Source organism: Lepidochelys olivacea, assembly GCF_965140295.1.
Source record: "Lepidochelys olivacea isolate rLepOli2 genome assembly, chromosome: 2".
Lineage (NCBI taxonomy): Eukaryota > Metazoa > Chordata > Testudines > Cheloniidae > Lepidochelys > Lepidochelys olivacea.
In genome coordinates this window covers 154,859,836-154,880,529 of record NC_140412.1, presented here as the reverse complement: position 1 = coordinate 154,880,529, position 20,694 = coordinate 154,859,836, and the positions used below count along the sequence as shown (strand labels likewise).

Sequence of the window (20,694 nt, the reverse complement as noted above, 5' to 3'; positions counted from 1 at the left end):
TAAATGGAAAATGGCCTCTGTGTAGTCTTGTTTATTTGTTTCTTTCAGTTTTTTATTCTACATGAAATGATGTCTGCTTCTACAGCTGATTCAAGCACTGTCATCATATGCTGCGTGAATGTACCTGAATATTTCCAAATAATTAATATGGCTCTAATGTCCTACAGAGCTGGAAGTTCACTTGCTGTGCCTGTCTGTCACAGAGTTTGTTCCTTATGGCTCCTCTTGGCGATTAGCTCTCAACTGGTCTGATGCTCCCCTGCTTCAGTTGTTCACCCCGTGGTCTCTCTCTCTCTATGCCTATCCCAACTCCTCCCCCAGCTGGGCTTCATCAGCTATTGGACCTTCTCAGTTTTTACTCTCCTCCACGGTTAATTGGCCCTTTTTCCTACTCAGGCCTTGTGTGGGGTAGACCCCCATCACATACCCTCCAAGGTAACCCTGTAACCCTCAGGAATACGGCTGCCTTCTCCCCTGGAGTTGCTGGAGCTGGGCCCACCGGTCATCTCATTCCTGCTTCAGCTTGTCCACCATGAGAAGCAATCTACCCTTCTCCTCCATTGTTTTCTGATACTTATCCCTCTGAAATTCTAAGTGTTGCAAAGCAATTCTCAACGCTTGCTCTGCAGCTACTAACTTCTCTTGTAGCTTTTGCCCTTGTTCCGCAGATTCTTCCACCACCCTTTTGATCAGGGTTTGAGATCCTGCTGTATTCTGATTACCCTCTGTATTGGTCCCAGTATCATTTAACTTTGTCTTTTGGGGACTCTTTCTTCCCTCCAATTTCTCTTCACCTTCCGTCCTCACAAGTCCCCCGCCTTCTCTACAACCACTGTGCACATACAATGGGCCTCTGGCTCCTCCTTCTGTTCCTTTACTGACTCTATGCCCTTTTCTTGACTACTTTCTTTCTTCTTGAGCAGACAGTGCCTCCTCACATGTCCCCATTCCCCGAATGAAAAACAGGTCCCTTTTTTCCCTACTCCCTCAGCAGCTGGGACTTTCTGAGGCTTTCCTACATCCCTCATGACTTCATGACTAGCTTTCTTGCCCTTATATGTAGGGGCATTCCCTTTCCAGGCGTCCCTTCTGCCCCCAGGCATAACACTCTCTCGGCCTGGTCACCAGCCTCCTGGCCCTGGAACTCCATTTCCACTCCCAGCCTCTTCCGCCCCTGCTCGCTTTGGGGGAGGGTCTTAAAAAAATATTGTTGCTGTTGGACTGGTTTCAATAAATACCCTTCCTGCCCTGCTGGTTCTGCAGGGCCTGTGCAAGCAGTGCCGGGATCCCCGTTGGATGCTTTTCTTCCTTGGTTAAATGGGAGTGAAAACGCTGGTGCCCAGTTCAGAAGGGTACACTGGCCTTCTCCAAAAAAGGCCCCCAGGCCCTGTGGCCCCATTGTCTCTTTTTTTCTAAACTCGCTACTATGGCCTCTCATCCTCCCCTTGTACTAGGGGCAACCGTCATACATGTATTTGCCACCAAATTGTCATGGCATTTACTACTTGCTGCCTCTTGTTGGCTCATCTCGGGGATTAGCTCTAGACCAGCTCTCTTTCAGTTGCTCGCCCCCTGGTTGGTCTCTCTTTTCATGCCTATCCTAGCTCCTCTCCTGGCTGGGCCTCATCCGCTATTAGGCCTTATCAGTCCTGACTCTCTTCCAGGCCTGTCATGGGGTCAGTTGGCCCCTTTTTCCTACTCAGGCCTTGTGTGGGGTAGATAACCCCTCACATTGTCCTTTTCTGCACAAGTGAAATTATTTTGCAAGGGCCAGATTTCATTGGGAGTTGTGGAATGCTCAGCTCCTCTGAAAGTCAGGCCTCCCAATTCTTAGGCACTCTCAACTTTTCCAGCAGGTGGCAATACAAAACAAATTATTATTTCCTCCCAAAGGGGAAAAAAATCTGACCAGAACTGAATTTCACCATTATAAAGGCAAAGTAAGTTTAAGATAATTTCATACACAGCTCACAGTATGCATAAAATGTCAATATTATATCCAGCAACATACACTTATGTTAAAGAATTGCATGTTTTATTTTTTTTCCTGTTCTTTCCCCAAGGTGATCATTGTTGCAAAAATAGTTTTTAGAGTGGAACCTGATAACTTGCAATAAAAGTATGTCACTTAAAGCAGAAAACATGTAGGGCCAAATCTGACCCCAATGTTAACTCTGTCTGGATCTTTGAAAACTCATCAAATTCTCTGTCTACATAGAGGAAAAATACTTCAGAAAGGGATCCAATTCTGTACCACTGAAGAAAATGGAAGTTTTTGAACTGCTTTTAAAGGGGTAGGATTGGATTTTTAGTGCCTGTTTATGTGCTCACAAAAGCCAAGGAAGAAAAAAGAATTCCGCTAAATAAAGGTATGAGGTGGATTCATCACTATGCTCCTCCAGTTTATACCAGTATACCACCATTACAATTAATGGAATTTCACTGACATAAAACTAGTGTAGCACTGTGGGGAATCACCTCCATCATATCTTTAAAAAAGCTATCACATTAGAAAAGAGTTAGCTGTTCACATGGGCAAGCTAAACAAGATACAAGGAAAGTACTGGATCATCTCCCTTCCCTAGATCCACATGTGATGAGGACCCTCTGTGGAAAGATCTCCCTCTCTACCCAGAAGGAGGCTCAGCCACTCTTTGGCATGGTTTTCTTCCACCGCAATCCTGGCACACACATGGACCCTAAGGAGGCCTGGCAGTGTAAACTTGTGGGGAGAAAATTGGGTGGGCCAGGTGGGTTTGCACATCATCCAGTGTGTCCAGGTTTGTGGAGAAACCTGGAAAAGGTAATAGAGACCCAAATTGTAATAACTTTTCTACAGTCTCCCTCTGGAGTCCTAGGAGCCACTGCAGCCAGAGTGACAAGGAGCAGCCTTCTGGGGCCCAGAGTTGTTGTAGAAGCGGTGGCTTCTATGTAGATCTGCCAGGTTTGGGAATGGACCTGTGGCCTTTTATGCAGAGGTCAATCCCTCCTTTCCATGGGATGTTGTGATGAAATCCTCATAAAGATTTCTTCCCACACAGTCCCCTGCTACAGTTTTTAAAACCAGAGGGATGCTCTCACTCAAAGAATGCAATTTACACACAGTCTATATTAGCATATTGTGTGTGTATGTAAATGCATATGCACAAAAAACTGGGTATTTTCAGTTTCTTGGAATTCTGTGGGGAAACAGCTTCTGCAGAATCTATAAAATCAGCCCTTGATTTATTTCACCTGTGCGGCAAACATTGGCATGAAAAATCTGAGAACCCTGAACATACTATATAGTTCAACATCACAGAGTCACTAATGCCTCTTGTAGGACATATGCTTTGTTGATAAAGGTCTGCTGGTTAGGGTGGGGAGGAGCAGGGAGTAGGTTTGCTGATCAAGACTCTGAGTTTTAGTTCTGTTATTTCTCTTTAAAAGCTCCAGTGGTGAAGTTAAAATAGGTTCTTAATTAATAAAGTGAAATGTGGCCTGCCAAAGCCAGTGTTATCATATCTCATCATAGATTTGGCTAGTATATATGTGTGAGACATATGTTTTCTATGCCTCATGTAATCTGGGACAAGTTAGACCTAAATTCTGCAGAAGGGCCCTGGATTCCTCAACACTTCGGTGGAAAATGATGAAAAACACTTGATGAAAAATTCTGTAGCAGCTTTGTTTAAATTAAAAAGGAAGAGTTTAAATTAAGTACGAAAAGGAAAAATATACCCAGTATAAAACCCCCTGTGCATTTTATTTTGATATTAAATTCCATTTCCACTGTCTCAACATTTAATGCTTTCAGTATACTGCATGTTTCTGTATGGACTGTGCGTAACTGCGTTAGATATTCTCAGGGCTAAAGCTGGAAGTTTTGGCAGCTGGGTTGGGGTATTTTGGGTTTTGGATATTTGAGGTTTTCAGAGGCAGCTTGGCATTGTGGGATAAACATATTAACTGGATGTTTCTGCTAAACGTATCAGCAGTGAAGTAGTTAACAGAGTTGACATTTGGGCCCCGATTCAGGAAAGTACTTAAGCATGCTCTTAAATCTCACCCCCCCCCTTTTAAGCAAAGCACTTAAGCACATACTTAAAATTGAGCACATGCTTAGGCACCCTTCCTGAATAGAAATAGAAACCTGAGTCAGGTTTTGAATTGTACATTTTAGATTTCATTGTTAGCCACCCGTGGAGATGAATAGGACTGCACACAACTCTCTGATATTGTTGCACACTGTCTGCAGGAAGACAGCCCTACGTTGATTGAGAGGTGGTTTATGTTTGTAAATTTTTTTCATAACAATAAGGGCTAACAAAATTTATAAATGAAAGCTTAGAATCTGTAGGACAATTCTGTGGCAAGGGCTGGATAATATGGCATTCATAAGGTACCCTAGGAGGGAAAAATACAGAATATGAATATGCAGAATCGTGGCATATATAGGGCCCTGTCTGTTTTCTTCTTATAGTGGGTGCATGTTAGAGATATTTTTTAAATAGAGCATTCCATACAAAGAATATAAAATAGTACTATATTAAAAAATTGCTGTAAATAGTCTTTCAGGCAGAATAGCCACATTTTCTATTTCTTCCTCCCTGGGTACCATGACAGTCTGAACCTCTGGCCTCTCTGTACCTCATCCTTTCCCTCTACGCTCTGTGCAAAAGGATGCCACCAATGTCATTTCCCTCTCACCTCTTTCCCCGCATCTTAAATCTTTGTCCTGGCTCCTTCTCTTTTTGTGTGTGTTCAGTCTGAATTATTTGTCCTTGTCTTTAAAGCACTCCACTGCTCCATTCCAGCTTACAGCTCTAGTCTTCTCTCTTCCCATCTCATTCCAGGTCACTCCCTCTACTGCACAATGATCCTTGTTTCTTTATCCACTCCCAGTGTAATACCTTCGTCCATGCCCCACTCTATACTTCGAATGGCCTCCCAATCAGTTGTTACCAGGAGTTAGCTATCTTCAGCTCCAAACTACTGTTTGGGTTAAATCCGGATGTCCATGGAGATCCTTCCTGCTGGAGAACGGGGGATATTCTGCTGCACAAGAGCAGGCGGGGTTTAGTGAGTCTGCACAGAGGCCGCGCCACAGGGGCCACCTGCTAAGGTTCCCTCTATTCAAGTGCAGCAAGGTTTGGAGACGGGGCAGCAGTGGGCTGTGAGAGGAGAGGCAGTGGTGCAAGTACGGTGGTACAGTCTGGTACGCCGTACCAGTAAGATATTTATAGCTAGTATGGTGTACCGGAGAGACAGAGGAGGAGCTCACCCCCAACCCTGCCCCCTGCCCTTCCATGGAGCTGCGTCTCTTCCGTCTGTATAGCAGCCCCGCTGGAGGCCGGGGCTCGGGGGTGTGAGGCTGGGGGCAGTACAGCCACCGGAGGAACTGCTGCCGTTCCCAGCGGGGAAAGGAGCAGAACATCAGCAGCAGCTCTGGCGTGGCTGTACTGCCCTCAGCCCAGCCCCGCCCCCCCCCAGCCCTTCCATGCAGCTGCATCTCCTGAGTCCTCCTGCCTGGGGTCTGTGCAGCAGAAGTCCCTGACGCAGCAGCAGGAGGACAGAGCTCCCCCCTCCCCACCGCAGGTAACCTGGGATGGATGTGGATCATAGGGAGGGGATGGGGAGAGCGTGGGGCCCAAGGCTGGGAGTGGGGCAGGAGGGGGGTCATCTGGGGAGGTCATGTGCCACCCGCTTTGTGTCCCTCCCATGAGTGCTGTATACCATCAAGAAATGATTTCTGCTTGCACCACTGAGGAGAGGAGAGAATGGATCAACTCCTGCACACATTGATTGGCTGTTGCCTCTCTTGGGATGGGAGTGAAATAGCAGAAGGGGCTACTGCAGCACCTTCACTGCCACGCCACAACTTGGGAGAGAATTTCTTCCCTCATCCATAACTGTAAAATCCCCTGCTACAAGCCTGGTGACTTGGACTTGATGCAGAAATGGAGGGATTTGACCCTCTTAAAAGTACACCTATACCAAGAGGTTTATAACATCAGGCCACAATTCCACTCCATGACCTGTTACGTGCGTTTGTTGTAATGGTGTGTGACTTCAGATTGTTAGTTCTTCAGGAGGAGAACTCTGTTTTCCATTCAGTTCTTGCTGTGTGCATTGGTTACTATAAAAAGCTGAGTACAGCTGTGGTGCTATCAGGAGTACAATGATATCTGGATGTGGTCCCAAGCTCTACTTCAGGTGAATCCCCTCAAACAATCCTGTTCTTGGCCCTGTGCACTCTTGGCTCTCCGTACACTGCAAAGGGTGTTGGGCCTTTTTTTCTGCCCATAGGTGCTATATATAAATATAATATTTACAGCTTTGATAATGGTAGCTATAAAGGCATGGGATTCCCTGCAAAGGTGTTCATACATCTATTTGATTGAGGAGTGTTTCCTTGGGTGGTTCTAATGGGTAAGCTGATCTATTTTGAGTTTTTCCTCCTTATGTTTTATCACATTCTCTTAGTTTTTTCTATGCTACATTATAAATCCAAAATATACTGTACTTTATGTATGGCCTGATGTACTGTGTCTAACAAAATTCTTGTGGTTTCCCCCCTCATTTTCTCATAGGTTTAGCCCAGTCGGGTGCATGGGGTTGCTTTGATGAATTTAATCGCATTGAACTTCCTGTTCTGTCAGTAGCTGCTCAGCAGATCTATATTGTGCTTCAGTGTAAAAAAAATAAGAAGCCCCAGTTCATCTTTACTGATGGTGACGTTGTTGACATGGACAGAGAATTTGGCATATTTCTGACTATGGTATGTCTGTGTGAATCATAGCATCAGAGGACAGAATCCTGTTTCCTTTACCCACAAAATAGTCTTATGGGACTATTTGTATGTAGTCAATGGGACTATTTGTATGAGTAAAGCAATCAGGATTTGACTGATAGTGTGCAGGCTCATAAATAATATTGACGTCCTCTGTTGCTCTTGTCTCTAATAGGAACATAGGATTTGCTGTACTGAATACAAGTCATATTTCCATCATAAACCACATGTTTCAGGGTGTTTTTTTTAATTGGATATAGAAAACTTGTCAGGCTGAGATGAAATTCAAGTACTAAATATTTTTAGAAACCGGAATGAACAAAAGGACACACAGTCGGCTCTTTCAGGACCCACTATAGTCTGTCTCATCAAGCTCTTCATCAGAATTTAGAATTTTTGGTGTCAGTCCTCCAGAATTTAGGGGTGGCCCAAATCTGCCTAAGATCCAGTTTAATTGACCACTGGAGGATTCCTCCTGGGCAGGGCAGCAGTGCATAACTTCTGCTGTCAGCATAATGGGTACAGGAACAGGGGAGCATAAAGCTGTGCTGAGTGTTCCTCAATCATAATTGAAGATCAAGGCATTTATCTTTATTTTAAAATTGTTTACTTTTAAAAATATTAATAATATTACTGTGGTTTGCCAAAGCAACACATTTACTAGATATTCCTGTGGTCTCAGAATAGTGGGTGTGGTATTACATATTGCATGAGCTGCAGTATTTTAGATTAAATTGGATCATGGTATGTGAGTGCTGTGTGCTCTGTTTGTCATATTCCAGCACTCACTCCTGTGTTTATTTTAAGTAATATCCAGAAAAAAATACTCTCAGTGTGAGCAGAGGGTTTAAGTGATAATTTATTATTTTGCACTCTGTGTCTTTCAGAATCCTGGTTATGCAGGGCGACAGGAACTTCCAGAAAATCTAAAGATTCAGTTCCGTACAGTAGCTATGATGGTGCCTGACCGTGGTATCATTATGAGAGTCAAGCTGGCAAGTGCAGGTTTCCGAGACAATCAAATCCTTAGTCGAAAATTTTACACACTCTACAAACTTTGTGAAGAACAGTTATCTAAACAGGTGAAATAAACATTTGTTTAGGAGTAAACCACTGCTGTAAGCGAATTTATAGCACTTTCTGTGTGTATTACTAACTATTCTGAAGTTGGGTAAGCCTGTTTTTTTGGTTAAGTTCACAGTTCAGAATGTACTAGCAACTGGATCGTAAATAATCATGTTATTCTAATTTTCAAAGTACTTTACCCACTAACAGAAGCTTGTTGATTTGGGTTTTTTTGTGGGGTTTTTTTTTGTTTTGTTTTTTAATTAAAAACTCAAGCTTTAAGGGATTAAATATCAGGGACAGTTTGCAGATATGTTGGTAGAAGCCAAATTTTTCACCCATTGCTCTTAAAAACTTTTTTCTTCTTTCTGATTTTGGTTATTTGCTACAGGAGCGTGTCTGTGTGTATATATATATATAGTCAAAAAGGGGTATTGAATTTTATGAATTATAATCAATTTTACAATGTCCAGAAATCATATTCCTGTGTTTGGCACATCTTGCTGGGTGTTACCAGAAACATACCATTTTATCTAGTGAGAGTTATTTAAATGCAGACAAAGGTACAGGTTTTTGGTGAGAATCTATACAGAAATAGCTGAATTCTGAGTTTTCTGCCCTGGATGCCCACTAAGGGCTCTCAAAGGGGAGTTATCCAGAGAGAGGAGATGTGAACATTGAGGCAAAACACAAACTAGGGCTATGTCTACATTACGGACCTTACAGCAGCACAGCTGTACCACTGCAGCTGCACCACTGTAAAGACTCCCGTGTAACCAGTGGGAGAGAGCTCTCCTGCCGGCATAATTAAACCACCTCCAACGAGTGGTGGTAGCTATGTCGGCGGGAGAGTGTCTCCCACTGACACAGCTGCTGTCTACACCGGTGCTTTTTGTTGGTGAAACTTCTGTCGGTCGGTGGGGTGGGGTGGGTGTCATAGCCCTGACTGACAAAAGTTTTGCCGACAAAAGTGCTAGTGTAGCCAAAGCCTAGGTGTCCTGCAGTTTGGGACCCATTGAAGAGTCATATTAGGCCAGCTTCACCACTGCATTACTCCACTTCTACCCCATGGTATCTCCATTGACTTCAATGGAGTTATCTTGGCATACAATTTGAGCAATCCGGGGTGAATCACACCCATTATTTCAGAGAAAAGAAAAGTACAGGTTGGGATGTTTTTCTCTCTCCATGTATTAATTCTTCCACCCACACCTCCACCCCCAGACTCTGTGAAGTGCCTTGCCTCGTTATTTTTGACAACATTAGTTTGATTTTTGTTTCAGGTTAATTTTGGTCATATAGCAGCTCTCTGCTGCAGATTGATTTTCTGACAGGTCACGTCAGCTGCTAGCTTTCCTGTAATATTGCCAGAGAGTCTGCCTTGTCTGTGAACTTCCCATACAGTCCCATATATTGATCCAGCATAATTGGTAACTATTTAAATATTGCTTATGATCCTGCTTCATTGGTCCAGCCATCTGTCCACTTTTCGCTTTATAGCAGGCCCTTTGAGGTAACCAGACTGTGTTTTCTGTAGAGACATCTTCCAGCACCTCGGGAGAAAGAGCTTCACTGTGTCAGAGGGTGTTGTGGAGTGAGATGACTTGTCGCAGAGAAACCCTGTGCTGGGTGCAGATTTGTCATGAAGTTTAGGAATATTGTGTGTACGCACCATATCCTGGGTCAGCAACACAGTTATCTGCAGAGATATTGTATTGGACATGGTCTGGCCTGTTTCCCCAGGGTCAATCTCAGTGGGATATTGTATTGGATTTTCTCCTTGTCTGAATGGTTTGTCTGTGTTGTTGCGGTTAGTTTCTGTTTTGGACATGGTTCTCTCTACTGTACTGGGAGGTACACTCACAGACACTAGAACTGGGAGGGATAGCTCGGTGGTTTGAGCATTGGCCTGTTAAACCCAGGGTTGTGAGTTCAATCCTTGAGGGGGCCATTTGGGATCTGGGGCAAAAAATTGGGGATTAGTCCTGCTTTGAGCAGGGGGTTGGACTAGATGACCTCCTGAGGTTAGTGGTTGTTCACTACCTATGTGTCCTGTCTGTGGTACTTGGGGTGTCTCAGTTCCTCACACTCCAAGGGGGTCCCTGTGGGACAGTGCACTGTGTGTGTATGCATGGTATACTGATTACTCCTTGCTAGGCCTTCTGTACCTACTATTAGCAGAGGGAACTGTTGGCCATTGGAGAGGTTTGCTCCAAGCTGTCACTTCCTTCTGGTGCTTGGAAGTGCTACCATCTGCTGGCTCATTACAGTATGCCAGCTTGTCCTGCCTGTGCATGACCATCTCCTTCTGTACCAACATGCTTGCTACAGATAAGGTGATGGATTAACTTGAGGGACCTGCTGGAGTTCCTATGTACTGCTTCTTTAAGGTAGGGGAATAACAACTTATCTGGATGACCATAGCCAGTTTTTATCTACTCTCTACCCATCTTCCAGTTTACCTGTAGTAAACCTAGCAGAGGTGTGCACTGGAAGAACACTGGATAGTGTGATGTGGAGGGGATTTACTCAGCTGTCTAAATAGTTTGCTCACCAGAGCTTCTGTGCATCTGTGGTATTCAGACTGGCAAGCTCCTGAATATCCCAGTTTGGGACTAGGGCCATGCTGTGACTGTGTATGAATATGTGAATAGATAGTTTATAATCCAAGATAGTTAAATCCAAAACTGACAGAGAAGAGTTGCAAAAGGATCTCACTTGACCGAGTGACAAAATGGCAGATGAAATTCAATGTTGATAAGTGCGAAGTAATGCACGTTGGAAAACATAATCCCAACTATACATTTAAAATGATGGGGTCTAAATTAGCTGTTAACACTCAAGAAACAGATCTTGGAGTCATCATGGATAGTTCTTCGAAAACATCCACTCAAAGTGCAGACTCAGTCAAAAAGGTAACGGAATGTATGGAAAGGAAAGGAAAACATAATAATAATGCCACTATATAAATGCATAGTGCACCCACGCCTTGAATAATGCATGCAGTTCTGGTCACTCTATCTCAAAAAAGGTATATTAGAATTGGAAAAAGTGCAGAGAAGGGCAACAAAAGTTATTAGGCATATGGAACAGCTTCCATACAAGGAGAGATTAAAAAGACTGGGACTGTTCAGCTTAGAAAAGAGACTATTAAGGGAGGATCTGACAGAGATCTATAAAATCATGAACAGTGTGGAGGAGAGAGTGAATTGGAAAGGTTATATTACCCCTTCACATAACACAAGAACAAGGGGGTTGAGTAGGTAGCATAACATAAGGAAGTACTTCTTCAGACAATGCACAGTCATCGTGTGGAACTCGTTGCCATGGGGTGTTGTGAAGGCCAAAAGTACAACTGACTTCAGAAAAGAATTAGATAAGTTTATGGAGCACAGGTCCATCAATGGCTATTAGCCAAGATAGTCAGGGATGTAACCCCATGCTCCTAGTGTCCATAAACTTCCAGAAGCTGGGACTGGACAATGGGGAATGGATCACGCAAAATTGCCATGTTCTGTTCCTGTGAAGCATTTGGCTCTGGCCACTGTCAGAAGACAGAATACTGGGCTAGATGGACTCAATATGTCCATTCTTATGTTCTTGTAAGAACGGACAAATGACATTATATTAATAATCTGGCAACACAAGCAGAGGATGCAGCTGCTTGTGGTGAACAAGGAACCATCTACAAAATGACGCGGCTTATCAATGGTAAACAGCAGACACCAACAAACACTCTCATCAGGGACAAACAAAGCCACCAACTAACAACAGAAAAAGAACAAGAAGTGCGCTGGACAGAGCATTTCAAAGAATTGCAGAACAGGGAGCCACCTAAAGAGGAAGCAAACATCCAGGAGGCAGAAGAAGATCTTGATATTCACACTGACACCCCAACTAAGGAAGAGATCATTCAAGCCGTCAAATCCTTAAAAAATGGGAAAGCTCCTGGTAAGGATAATTGGAATGCAGAACTGTTCAAGGTAAATCCTGAGTTAGCAGCATCTATCCTGGCCACTCTATTTACATCAGTCTGGGAAAGGGAAAAAGTGCCAAATGAGTGGACCAATGAGGTTATAGTGAAGATACCAAAGAAAGGAACTCTCAGGGATTGTAATAACTGACTTTGTATCACACGTTTATCTGTTCCAAGCAAAGTATTGTGTAAGACCATAGTCCAGCGTATATCAGAGGCAATTGATAGCTTTCTCGGAAAAGAGAGAGCCAGTTTTTGGAAAGGGCGTGGATGCACAGACCAGATCTTCACTCTACGAAACATAATAGAACAATGCTTAGAATGGCAACAGCAGCTCTACATAAACTTCATAGACTTTGAGATGGCTTTTGATAGCATTCACAGGACCAGCCTATGGCACATTCTGAGGGCATATGGAATCCCTCTCCATATCATCATCAACATCTAAAGTTTTTATTTCAACTTTACATGCAGTGTTGATCACAGTGAGCTCAGTTTTGAAGTCAAAACAGGAGTACATCAGGGGTGTGTCATGTCTGCAATCCTCTTCAACATTGCCATCGACTAGGTAATGCAGCGTACAACAGAAGACATGCCAAGAGGCATTAAATGAACACTCTTCTCATCCCTTGAAGACTTGGACATCACAGATGATCTCGCTGTCCTATCACATACCCAACACCATATACAAGAAAAAACAACTCAACTCAATGCATTCAGCCAGCAAATTGGACTGAAAATCAATCGCAATAAGACAGATATCATGACCCTTAATATTGCCTCACCATCACCAGTACAGATAGAAGATTATGTTCTCACCAATGTAGAAACGTTCACATACGTGGGCAGCACCATCAGCCAGGATGGTGGAACAAGCCAGGACATCTGGAACAAAATCAATAAAGCCAGGAACACCTCCAGGAGCTTAAATACAGTCTGGAAATCATCAAAATACAACACCAAAACCAAACTCAAGATGTATCAGAGCTGCATACTTTCAACATTACTTTTCAGTACAGAATGCTGGGGAATGAGAAAGTATGACATGTCCAAACTGTCTTGATTCCATACAACCTGCCACAGAAAAATCCTCTGTATCTTTTGGCCCAGAACAATCTCAAACCAAGATCTATTGACACAGTGCAGCCAAGAGGATCTGAGCACCATCATTGCCAGGAGGCGCTGGAGATGGATTGGCAATGTGCTTTGTTTGGAAACTGATTCCATCAGTTCCAGAGTAGCAATAAGATGGATACCTGAAGACAAGCGAAAACGAGGCTGCCTGAAAACAACATGGCGAAGAGCTGTGAGAGCTGAGCTGAAAAACCTGGGGCACAGCTGGGGAGCCACTGAAAGACTTGCCAGAAACAGAGAGGACTGAGGAGCTTCGTCACTGCCCTAAACGCCAGAGGCGTAATGGGAACATGATCATGACCCACCTAGTAATGGGAGCTTGATACCAACTGAAAAGGTGAGAGTTCCAGCTGTGCAATGGGACACATCACTTGCTTCTGGCCCTTGAAAGTCCCAACTTACTGAACTTCCAAGTACAGAAAAGCTATGTTAGGTGCCCCTAATCTTTCTCTCCCTGTAAGTTTTATATGTTTGGATTCATGATGCCAGATTTTCAATGAGAGTTAGGTACCTAAATTGCTTAGGGGCTTTTGAGAGTCCCAATAGACACCTATCTTCATCTTTGAGTGTCTAAATACCTATGAAAATATGATCTGGCCCTTGCTAACTAAGGCAGTTTGATTCTTTGAGGCAAGATGGGTCCTCCCCTTACTCCAGAGCAGAGACTTGTCTAGGAAGCCAGACAACAAAGAGAAATGGCCAACAAGCAGGCTGGACAAGTAACCAGATATCATTCATTTCTCTAGAACTATGAAAGGGTAAGTGCCACCACCTAGGTGAGCTCTGTCTGCCCCGGTTTGAAATCAGAGTTTTTCTTTTCCTAGGTACTGTTGATTCCTGGCACCTTATTTTGTAATATTTGGTGCAGCCCCTGAATAGATATGTGGACACAGTTGGCAATGGGCTTTGTTGCAAGGATAGGTTCCTGGGTTAGTGTTTTTGTTGTGTGGTGTGTGCTTGCTGGTGAGTATTTGCTTCAGGTTGGGGGGCTGTCTGTAAGCAAGGACTGGCCTGTCTCCCAAGATCTGTGAGAGTGATGGGTTGTCCTTCAGGATAGTTGTAGATCCTTGATGATGCGCTGGAGAGGTTTTAGTTGGGGGCTGAAGGTGATGGCTAGTGGCATTCTGTTATTTTCTTTGTTGGGCCTGTCCTGTAGTAGGTGACTTCTGGGTACTCTTCTGGCTCTGTCATTCTCTTTTCTTCACTTCAGCAGGTAGGTATTGTAGTTGTAAGAACGCTTGATAGAGATCTTGTAGGTGTTTGTCTCTGTCTGAGGGGTTGGAGCAAATGCGGTTGTACCATAGAGTGTGGCTGTGGATAATGGATCGTGTGGTGTGGTCTGGATGAAAGCTCAAGGCATGTAGGTAGGCATAGTGGTCAGTAGGTTTCCGGTATAGGGTGGTGTTTATTTGACCATCGCTTATTAGCACCGTAGTGTCCAGGAAGTGGATCTCTTGTGTGGACTGGTCCAGGCTGAGGTTGATGGTGGGATGGAAATTGTTGAAATCATGGTGGAATTCCTCAAGGGCTTCTTTTCCATGGGTCCAGATGATGAAGATGAAGATGTCATCAATGTAGCGCAAGTAGAGTAGGGGCATTAGGGGACGAGAGCTGAGGAAGCGTTGTTCTATGTCAGCCATAAAAATGTTGGCATACTGTTGGGCCATAGCAGTGCCGCTGATTTGAAGGTATACATTGTCCCCAAATGTAAAATAGTTATGGGTGAGGACAAAGTCACAAACTTCAGCCACCAGGTTTGCCGTGACATTATCGGGGATACTATTCCTGTTGGCTTGTAGTCCATCTTTGTGTGGAATGTTGGATGTAGAAGGCTTCTACAGCCATAGTGGCCAGGATGGTGTTTTCAGGAAGATCACTGATGGATTGTAGTTTCCTCAGGAAGTCAGTGGTGTCTCGAAGGTAGCTGGGAGTGCTGGTAGCGTAGGGCCTGAGAAGGGAGTCTATATAGCCAGACAATCCTGCTGTCAGGGTGCCAGTGCCTGAGATGATGGGGTGTCCAGGATTTCCAGGTGTATGGATCTTGGGTAGCAGATAGAATACCCCTGGTCGGGGTTCCAGGGGTGTGTCTGTGCAGATTTGTTTTTGTGCTTTTTCAGGGAGTTTCTTGAGCAAATGCTGTAGTTTCTGTTGATAACCCTCTGTGGGATCAGAAGGTAATGGCTTGTAGAAAGTGGTGTTGGAGAGCTGCCAGCAGCCTCTTGTTCATATTCCAACCTATTCATGATGACGACAGCACCTCCTTTGTCAGCCTTTTTTATTATGATATCAGAGTTGTTTCTGAGGCTGTGGATGGCATTGTGTTCTGCACGGCTGAGGTTATGGGGCAAGTGATGCTGCTTTTCCACCATTTCAGCCCGTGCACGTCGGCGGAAGCACTCTATGTAGATGTCCTGTCTGTTGTTTCGACGTTCAGGAGGAGTCCACCCAGAATCCTTCTTTCTGTAGTGTTGGTAGGAAGGTATCTGTGAGTTAGTATGTTGTTCAGAGGTGTGTTGGAAATATTCCTTGAGTTGGAGACGTCAAAAATAGGATTCTAGGTCACCACAGAACTTTATCATGTTCGTGGGGGTGGAGGGGCAGAAGGAGAGGCCCCGAGATACCTTTCTCTCCTGCTGGTAATAGCTCACCTTACCTGATCACTCTCGTTACAGTGTGTATGGTGACACCCATTGTTTCATGTTCTCTGTGTATATAAAATCTCCCCACTGTATTTTCTACTGCATGCATCCAATGAAGTGAGCTGTAGCTCATGAAAGGTTATGCTCAAATAAATTTGTTAGTCTCTAAGGTGCCACAAGTACTCCTTTTCTTTTTGTGGTGAAAATAGTGTATCAAGCCTTGGTTCAGGAACCAATCCCCCCTTCATACCATTGATTCCTATGGGAAAAGCAGTTTCGACTTACGTTTCAACTTACAAAGCAATTCTGAGGAACAAATTGTGTCATAAGTCCGAGGACTCCCTGTAATGCAAACACACCCAAGGTCAGTCTGACCTAGAGGCTGACCACTGACTAGATGATGGGACATTGTGTGCAGGGTCATGACCAAACTGGGCTTAATGGAGGAACAAGACAGGGACAGGAATGAACAGCAAGAGTAACAGCTCCCTCTGTCTGTAAAGATGTTTTGGGATGAAAAGGAGAAGAACAAAATTGCCAGTAAGCTCCAGCTGCTTTCTGACATTCCAGAGATGCAATGCAGTTGTAAAAATAGCAGACTGATTAAGCCAGGCTTAAGATCATTTTGTATCACTAGAGTGGTACGGAGCAGCCAGAGTGTACCAGAGCATCTGGCCCAAAGTCTCTACCTAGTTTTTCTATCTATTTTCTGATGATTCTGACAGCATTTCTGCAAGTTCGATAAGATAATCATTTCTTCAGTCACCTAGCATGGAGAGTATCAGAAATATCGGCCCTGTCTACCTCACAACTCTGCTGAACATTTCACCAAGACAGACGAATTATGAGCACTATACCAGACTTCACCATTAAGGTGTCGTCATCCTTCACAGGAAATTATTCTACCATCTTTTTGCACTAATCCTGTCTATGACAGAACATCACCTTTGCACAGTCTGGTTGAACATAAGGCAGTCCTAATATACATAAAGCCTATATAAGCGCTAAGAAAAATCATGTGACTGTTTGTGGTAGTTCACTTTAAATGCAAATTACACAAGACCTCAAAGTAGCCAAACATATAAAGGAATGCATCAGACACTCTTATATGTCACCAGATCAGCCCATCCCAGAGAAAACAACAGCTCCCACAGTTAGATCTACAGCCATCTTCTGGGCAGACAGAGGTATGGCCACATCAGAAAAAATACACAAGGCAGAGTTGTGGACATTCAGCTCTTTCTGTAAGCACTACAGACTTGGCATACATTCCTCTGAAGATGCGTCCTTCAGGAGAAAGTTGCTCCATGTAGTGGTTCCCAGATGAACTCTGAAGTATTTCAAGAGAGGAGATATTCTAATCTAGCTAATAATCTTTCTTTTCTCTCTCTCTCCCTCCTTATTCTTTATTTATTGCTATGATTTCTCAGCTGTGAGAAGAAGAGGAGATCCCTTCCCTTAGAATGGCAAACTTCTTATCTGAAAATTTCCTTTTTAGAAATTGCATCTGCAATAGTTCATCCCACCCAGAGGAAGGAGGGACATTGTACCATGTTTGAACACAGTTTACAGTTAATTGTTTAAAGCTTTGTTTAAAGTTACAAAGAATATAATTAGGTGTGGTTGCTAATGCTTGAATTTATTTACACAGTTGTGAAAATACTCAAGTGTACACCAAGAGGAAGAGGTGTGGCCTGAGGGGCACAGTTGCAGCAGTTCAGTAGCCCCCAGAATTCCAGCAGAGGCCCGCACTGAGCAGTCAGGACTAGTGGAGATGCTGGGCCTTCAAAAAGATGTTATTGGATAAGAAATGATCTTTCAGCATTTCCTCTTTTGTGTTTAGATTTACTCTGCACTTCTTCCTCCCCCCCTGTAGTTGCTTCTTTTTGCCCGTCTCTGCTCCTCTGGGTCGACATTTGCAGTTAATTTTGTACTTCCTTTCCCCTGAAATAATAGTAAAATGGTAATAATTTGCCATTCTGTATCACCTTTCACCTGAAGTTATGAAAGTGAGCATTTGTAACCGCAGTGTTGGTATTGCTGTAATACTTCATTGCCGAGCAAAGGAGTGGCAGCACACTTGGTAGAAGATTGGGTCAGGCATGTTTCCCATGGAGAGACAAGAATATTTGGTAGCTTATGAGAGCAACTCTGTTCTGCCCTAAATTAAGTATGTAGGATAGTTATTCCATACTATCACTAAAGTAACTCCAACTTGCTTCACAGCAGTTTAAAGCACATGATTTATCCAGAATTGTGATTTGCACGAGCTCTCAACCCTTCAGCATCACAACAGTTTGTGGCTGCAAGGCTGAATCTTTTGATGAAGAGGAAGAAGGCTTTCATTGGCAGGCCATTGTTTTCCTTGGATGTTCATTCTATAGCGAGGCAGGAGCCACAGCTTTCAGCTACTTGCACAGCTGAGAAGCTTGCAAATACTTGTGTGCGTGTGTGTCAGTCCCAAAATTAGGCAATAAAAAATCAGGATACGCACTCCTGAGTCTGTCTGGTAGAATCTACCTATTGTCGAGGGCTCTACGCAGAAAATGGGTGATTTTCCTTACAGTGCCATATGTGTGTCAAATCCTGGGCATCACACAGAGTGTTAAGAATAGAACCCTTGATTTTATTTGCTGTGGCTTTGTGTTACAACTTTAAGGTTAAGTAAATGTAATTGTGTTTGTTATAACTGGAGATACAACAATGAAAATTATTTATAGGATCTGACACCAACAAAACCTTTACTCTTTTTGTGAGGATGAAGAACTGTGAAATTTTATTGATAGGCTACTTCTTAAATGCATTTCGTTTCCAGCCTTTGCCATAATTTTAAAGTGCTTAACTTCTACAGTACTAATTGTGTTCATGCTTTGTTTTAAGGTTCACTATGATTTTGGATTAAGAAATATTTTATCTGTCTTAAGAACTCTTGGAGCAGTAAAAAGATCCAATCCCAATGAGCCAGAGAAAACAGTAGTGATGAGAGTTCTACGGGACATGAACCTCTCCAAGCTGGTATCGTAACATTGGTTACCTTCACAAAACGCTTTTTAAAAATGTATTTATTACATGTTAGTATGAAATAAAGTTTATTTTCTCAGCAGTAGGCTACATCCATTGGCAATTATACTACTTCTCTTTTAATGTCTGGCATATCAAAGTGATGGGGCTCTGAACCCATTTTTTCCTTTTTATGAAGAGAGGACAACTCTCCCCCCTCCCCCCCAGCAATCAAAGCCTTCAAATGAGGAAATAATAAGAAGAAATCCTATAAGATCTGAGAGGAAAATCTAGCCTGATTTTTAAATTACTTTTATATGGAATGGAAAGGAGAGCAAACAAAAGAGAGAGGGAAAAAGAGCACATTGAATTAACATTTCATCTGTCATTTTAGATCCCTAGTAATCCAGAATTTCAATTTACACTAATTCTTGGCCATCTGCCTTTTCAGACATCATAACAACCAGAATGACTTATAGTGAGTGAGCTGTTTTGAAGCAGCTAAAGAATACTTATCTACTCTATTCTCTTCCACCATTACCCTCTTCTATCCAAAGAATTCTTCGTTTTTTCCATTTTGCTGTAGTGGGAAGATTATATACTGCGTGTAACCTCTGTTAAAGTACACAAACACCAGATTCACAATTAACTGTCTTGCTAATTCATGCACATTTTTAAACCACAGTCTATATTATAATGATTTACATAGGAAAAAAATTAGACTTCAAGAGAAGAAGTAAGGGGAAATCTAGCCTGTTTGTCTAAAGGACTAATGGATGGAGAGATTTACAAGAATTGTACTAAAATTTAAACATTCACATACATTTTAAGTTAATATGTAATTTAGAAATTCCTATCTATGGCTAAATTGCTTGAAAGTCATTTTAATAGCATACATCCACTCATAATTTTCACGTTTGTTTTAGAAAAGAGATCTATTTTACTACTGTCATTTAAATAACATATTCTTGCAGATTGTAATTACAATAATAATTATTTTCAAAGAATAAATAATTGGTTTTTTTTCCTACTTTTTAATTGACAGGTAGATGAAGATGAACCTTTATTTATGAGTCTGATTAACGACCTGTTCCCTGGAATTACTCTTGATAAGGTTGGGTATCCTGAATTGGAGTCGGCCATTCGGAAAGAGACAGAGAAAGCAGGGCTTATTCATCATCCTCCCTGGATTCTTAAGCTTATTCAGCTGTATGAAACTCAGCGAGTCCGACATGGTTAGCATGCCAAATGAGGGTTTCATACTCTATTATAGCAGTAAAGGCTTTTATATTTGTTTTCTACAAATTGTAGATTTTTTTCTTTAATAATGTATTTTGAAACTAAACAGATGTCGTTTTTAAAGCCTCATATGGATATTTTTATGAGAAAATTGTTAAGAATAATTTTTATCATAAACAAAGAGCTCACCTTGTCCTCATAATATTGACAATTTAGCTGTGCTATGGTATGTCTTTTTATGGGAAATCTTCTCGCCAAACTCAGAAACAGCTGATTTTGCTCAATATTCTGAAAAAAGTCAAATTCAGGCAGAGACTAATCATGGCTCTTTTCAGCTCAAAAGGTGAATGTTTCCTATAGTTACGACCATGTTAAAGTGAAGAGGTTGCAAATGAACTGTCTTGAATCCTTAACTGTAATGGGTACTACCACATGCCTGTTGTACTTCCAAACACCATTAGAACTTCTCTGTTCAATGCTGATCTCTTCAGTTGAAGAAAGATAGAATAGAAATTGACGCAGTCCATAGAAGGGTAACAAAGACAGTGGTACAGCCAGATTTACAAATGATGGGAGATTGCAAACACCAGAATTACTTAGCCTGGAAAGGAAAAGAGATAAAGGGACTCTGATTAAATTTCTCAAGATTTATGAAGGGATTTGTGAAGGATGATCCTTTTTATGCTTTCCCATAGTGCACAAATCAGGGGTCTCTAGCTTAAACTAATACCCTGGTGCATTTAGAACAAATAAAAGGAGATCTTTCTTCACAAAAGCATATTTAAATCTGTGGTCTTTACTGTCTCAGAAAGTCAGTTCACATATTATATCTGGTTAAACTAAAGAGCTGAATAATGTTATGGCTAATA

The 20,694-nt window shown here is 42.6% G+C and overlaps 1 protein-coding gene across 1 annotated transcript in view; it reads left to right on the top strand.

Moving 5' to 3' along the window:
- The window catches only part of LOC311517041 (dynein axonemal heavy chain 5-like), a 266,786-nt gene that overhangs the window by 115,883 nt on the left and 130,209 nt on the right, over nt 1-20,694 (top strand). The window contains exons 43-46 of the mRNA XM_084621560.1: nt 6,573-6,760; nt 7,660-7,854; nt 18,467-18,601; nt 19,632-19,821. Of these exons, the coding sequence (XP_084477686.1) occupies nt 6,573-6,760; nt 7,660-7,854; nt 18,467-18,601; nt 19,632-19,821 (708 nt within the window). The remainder of the gene's footprint in view (nt 1-6,572; nt 6,761-7,659; nt 7,855-18,466; nt 18,602-19,631; nt 19,822-20,694) is intronic.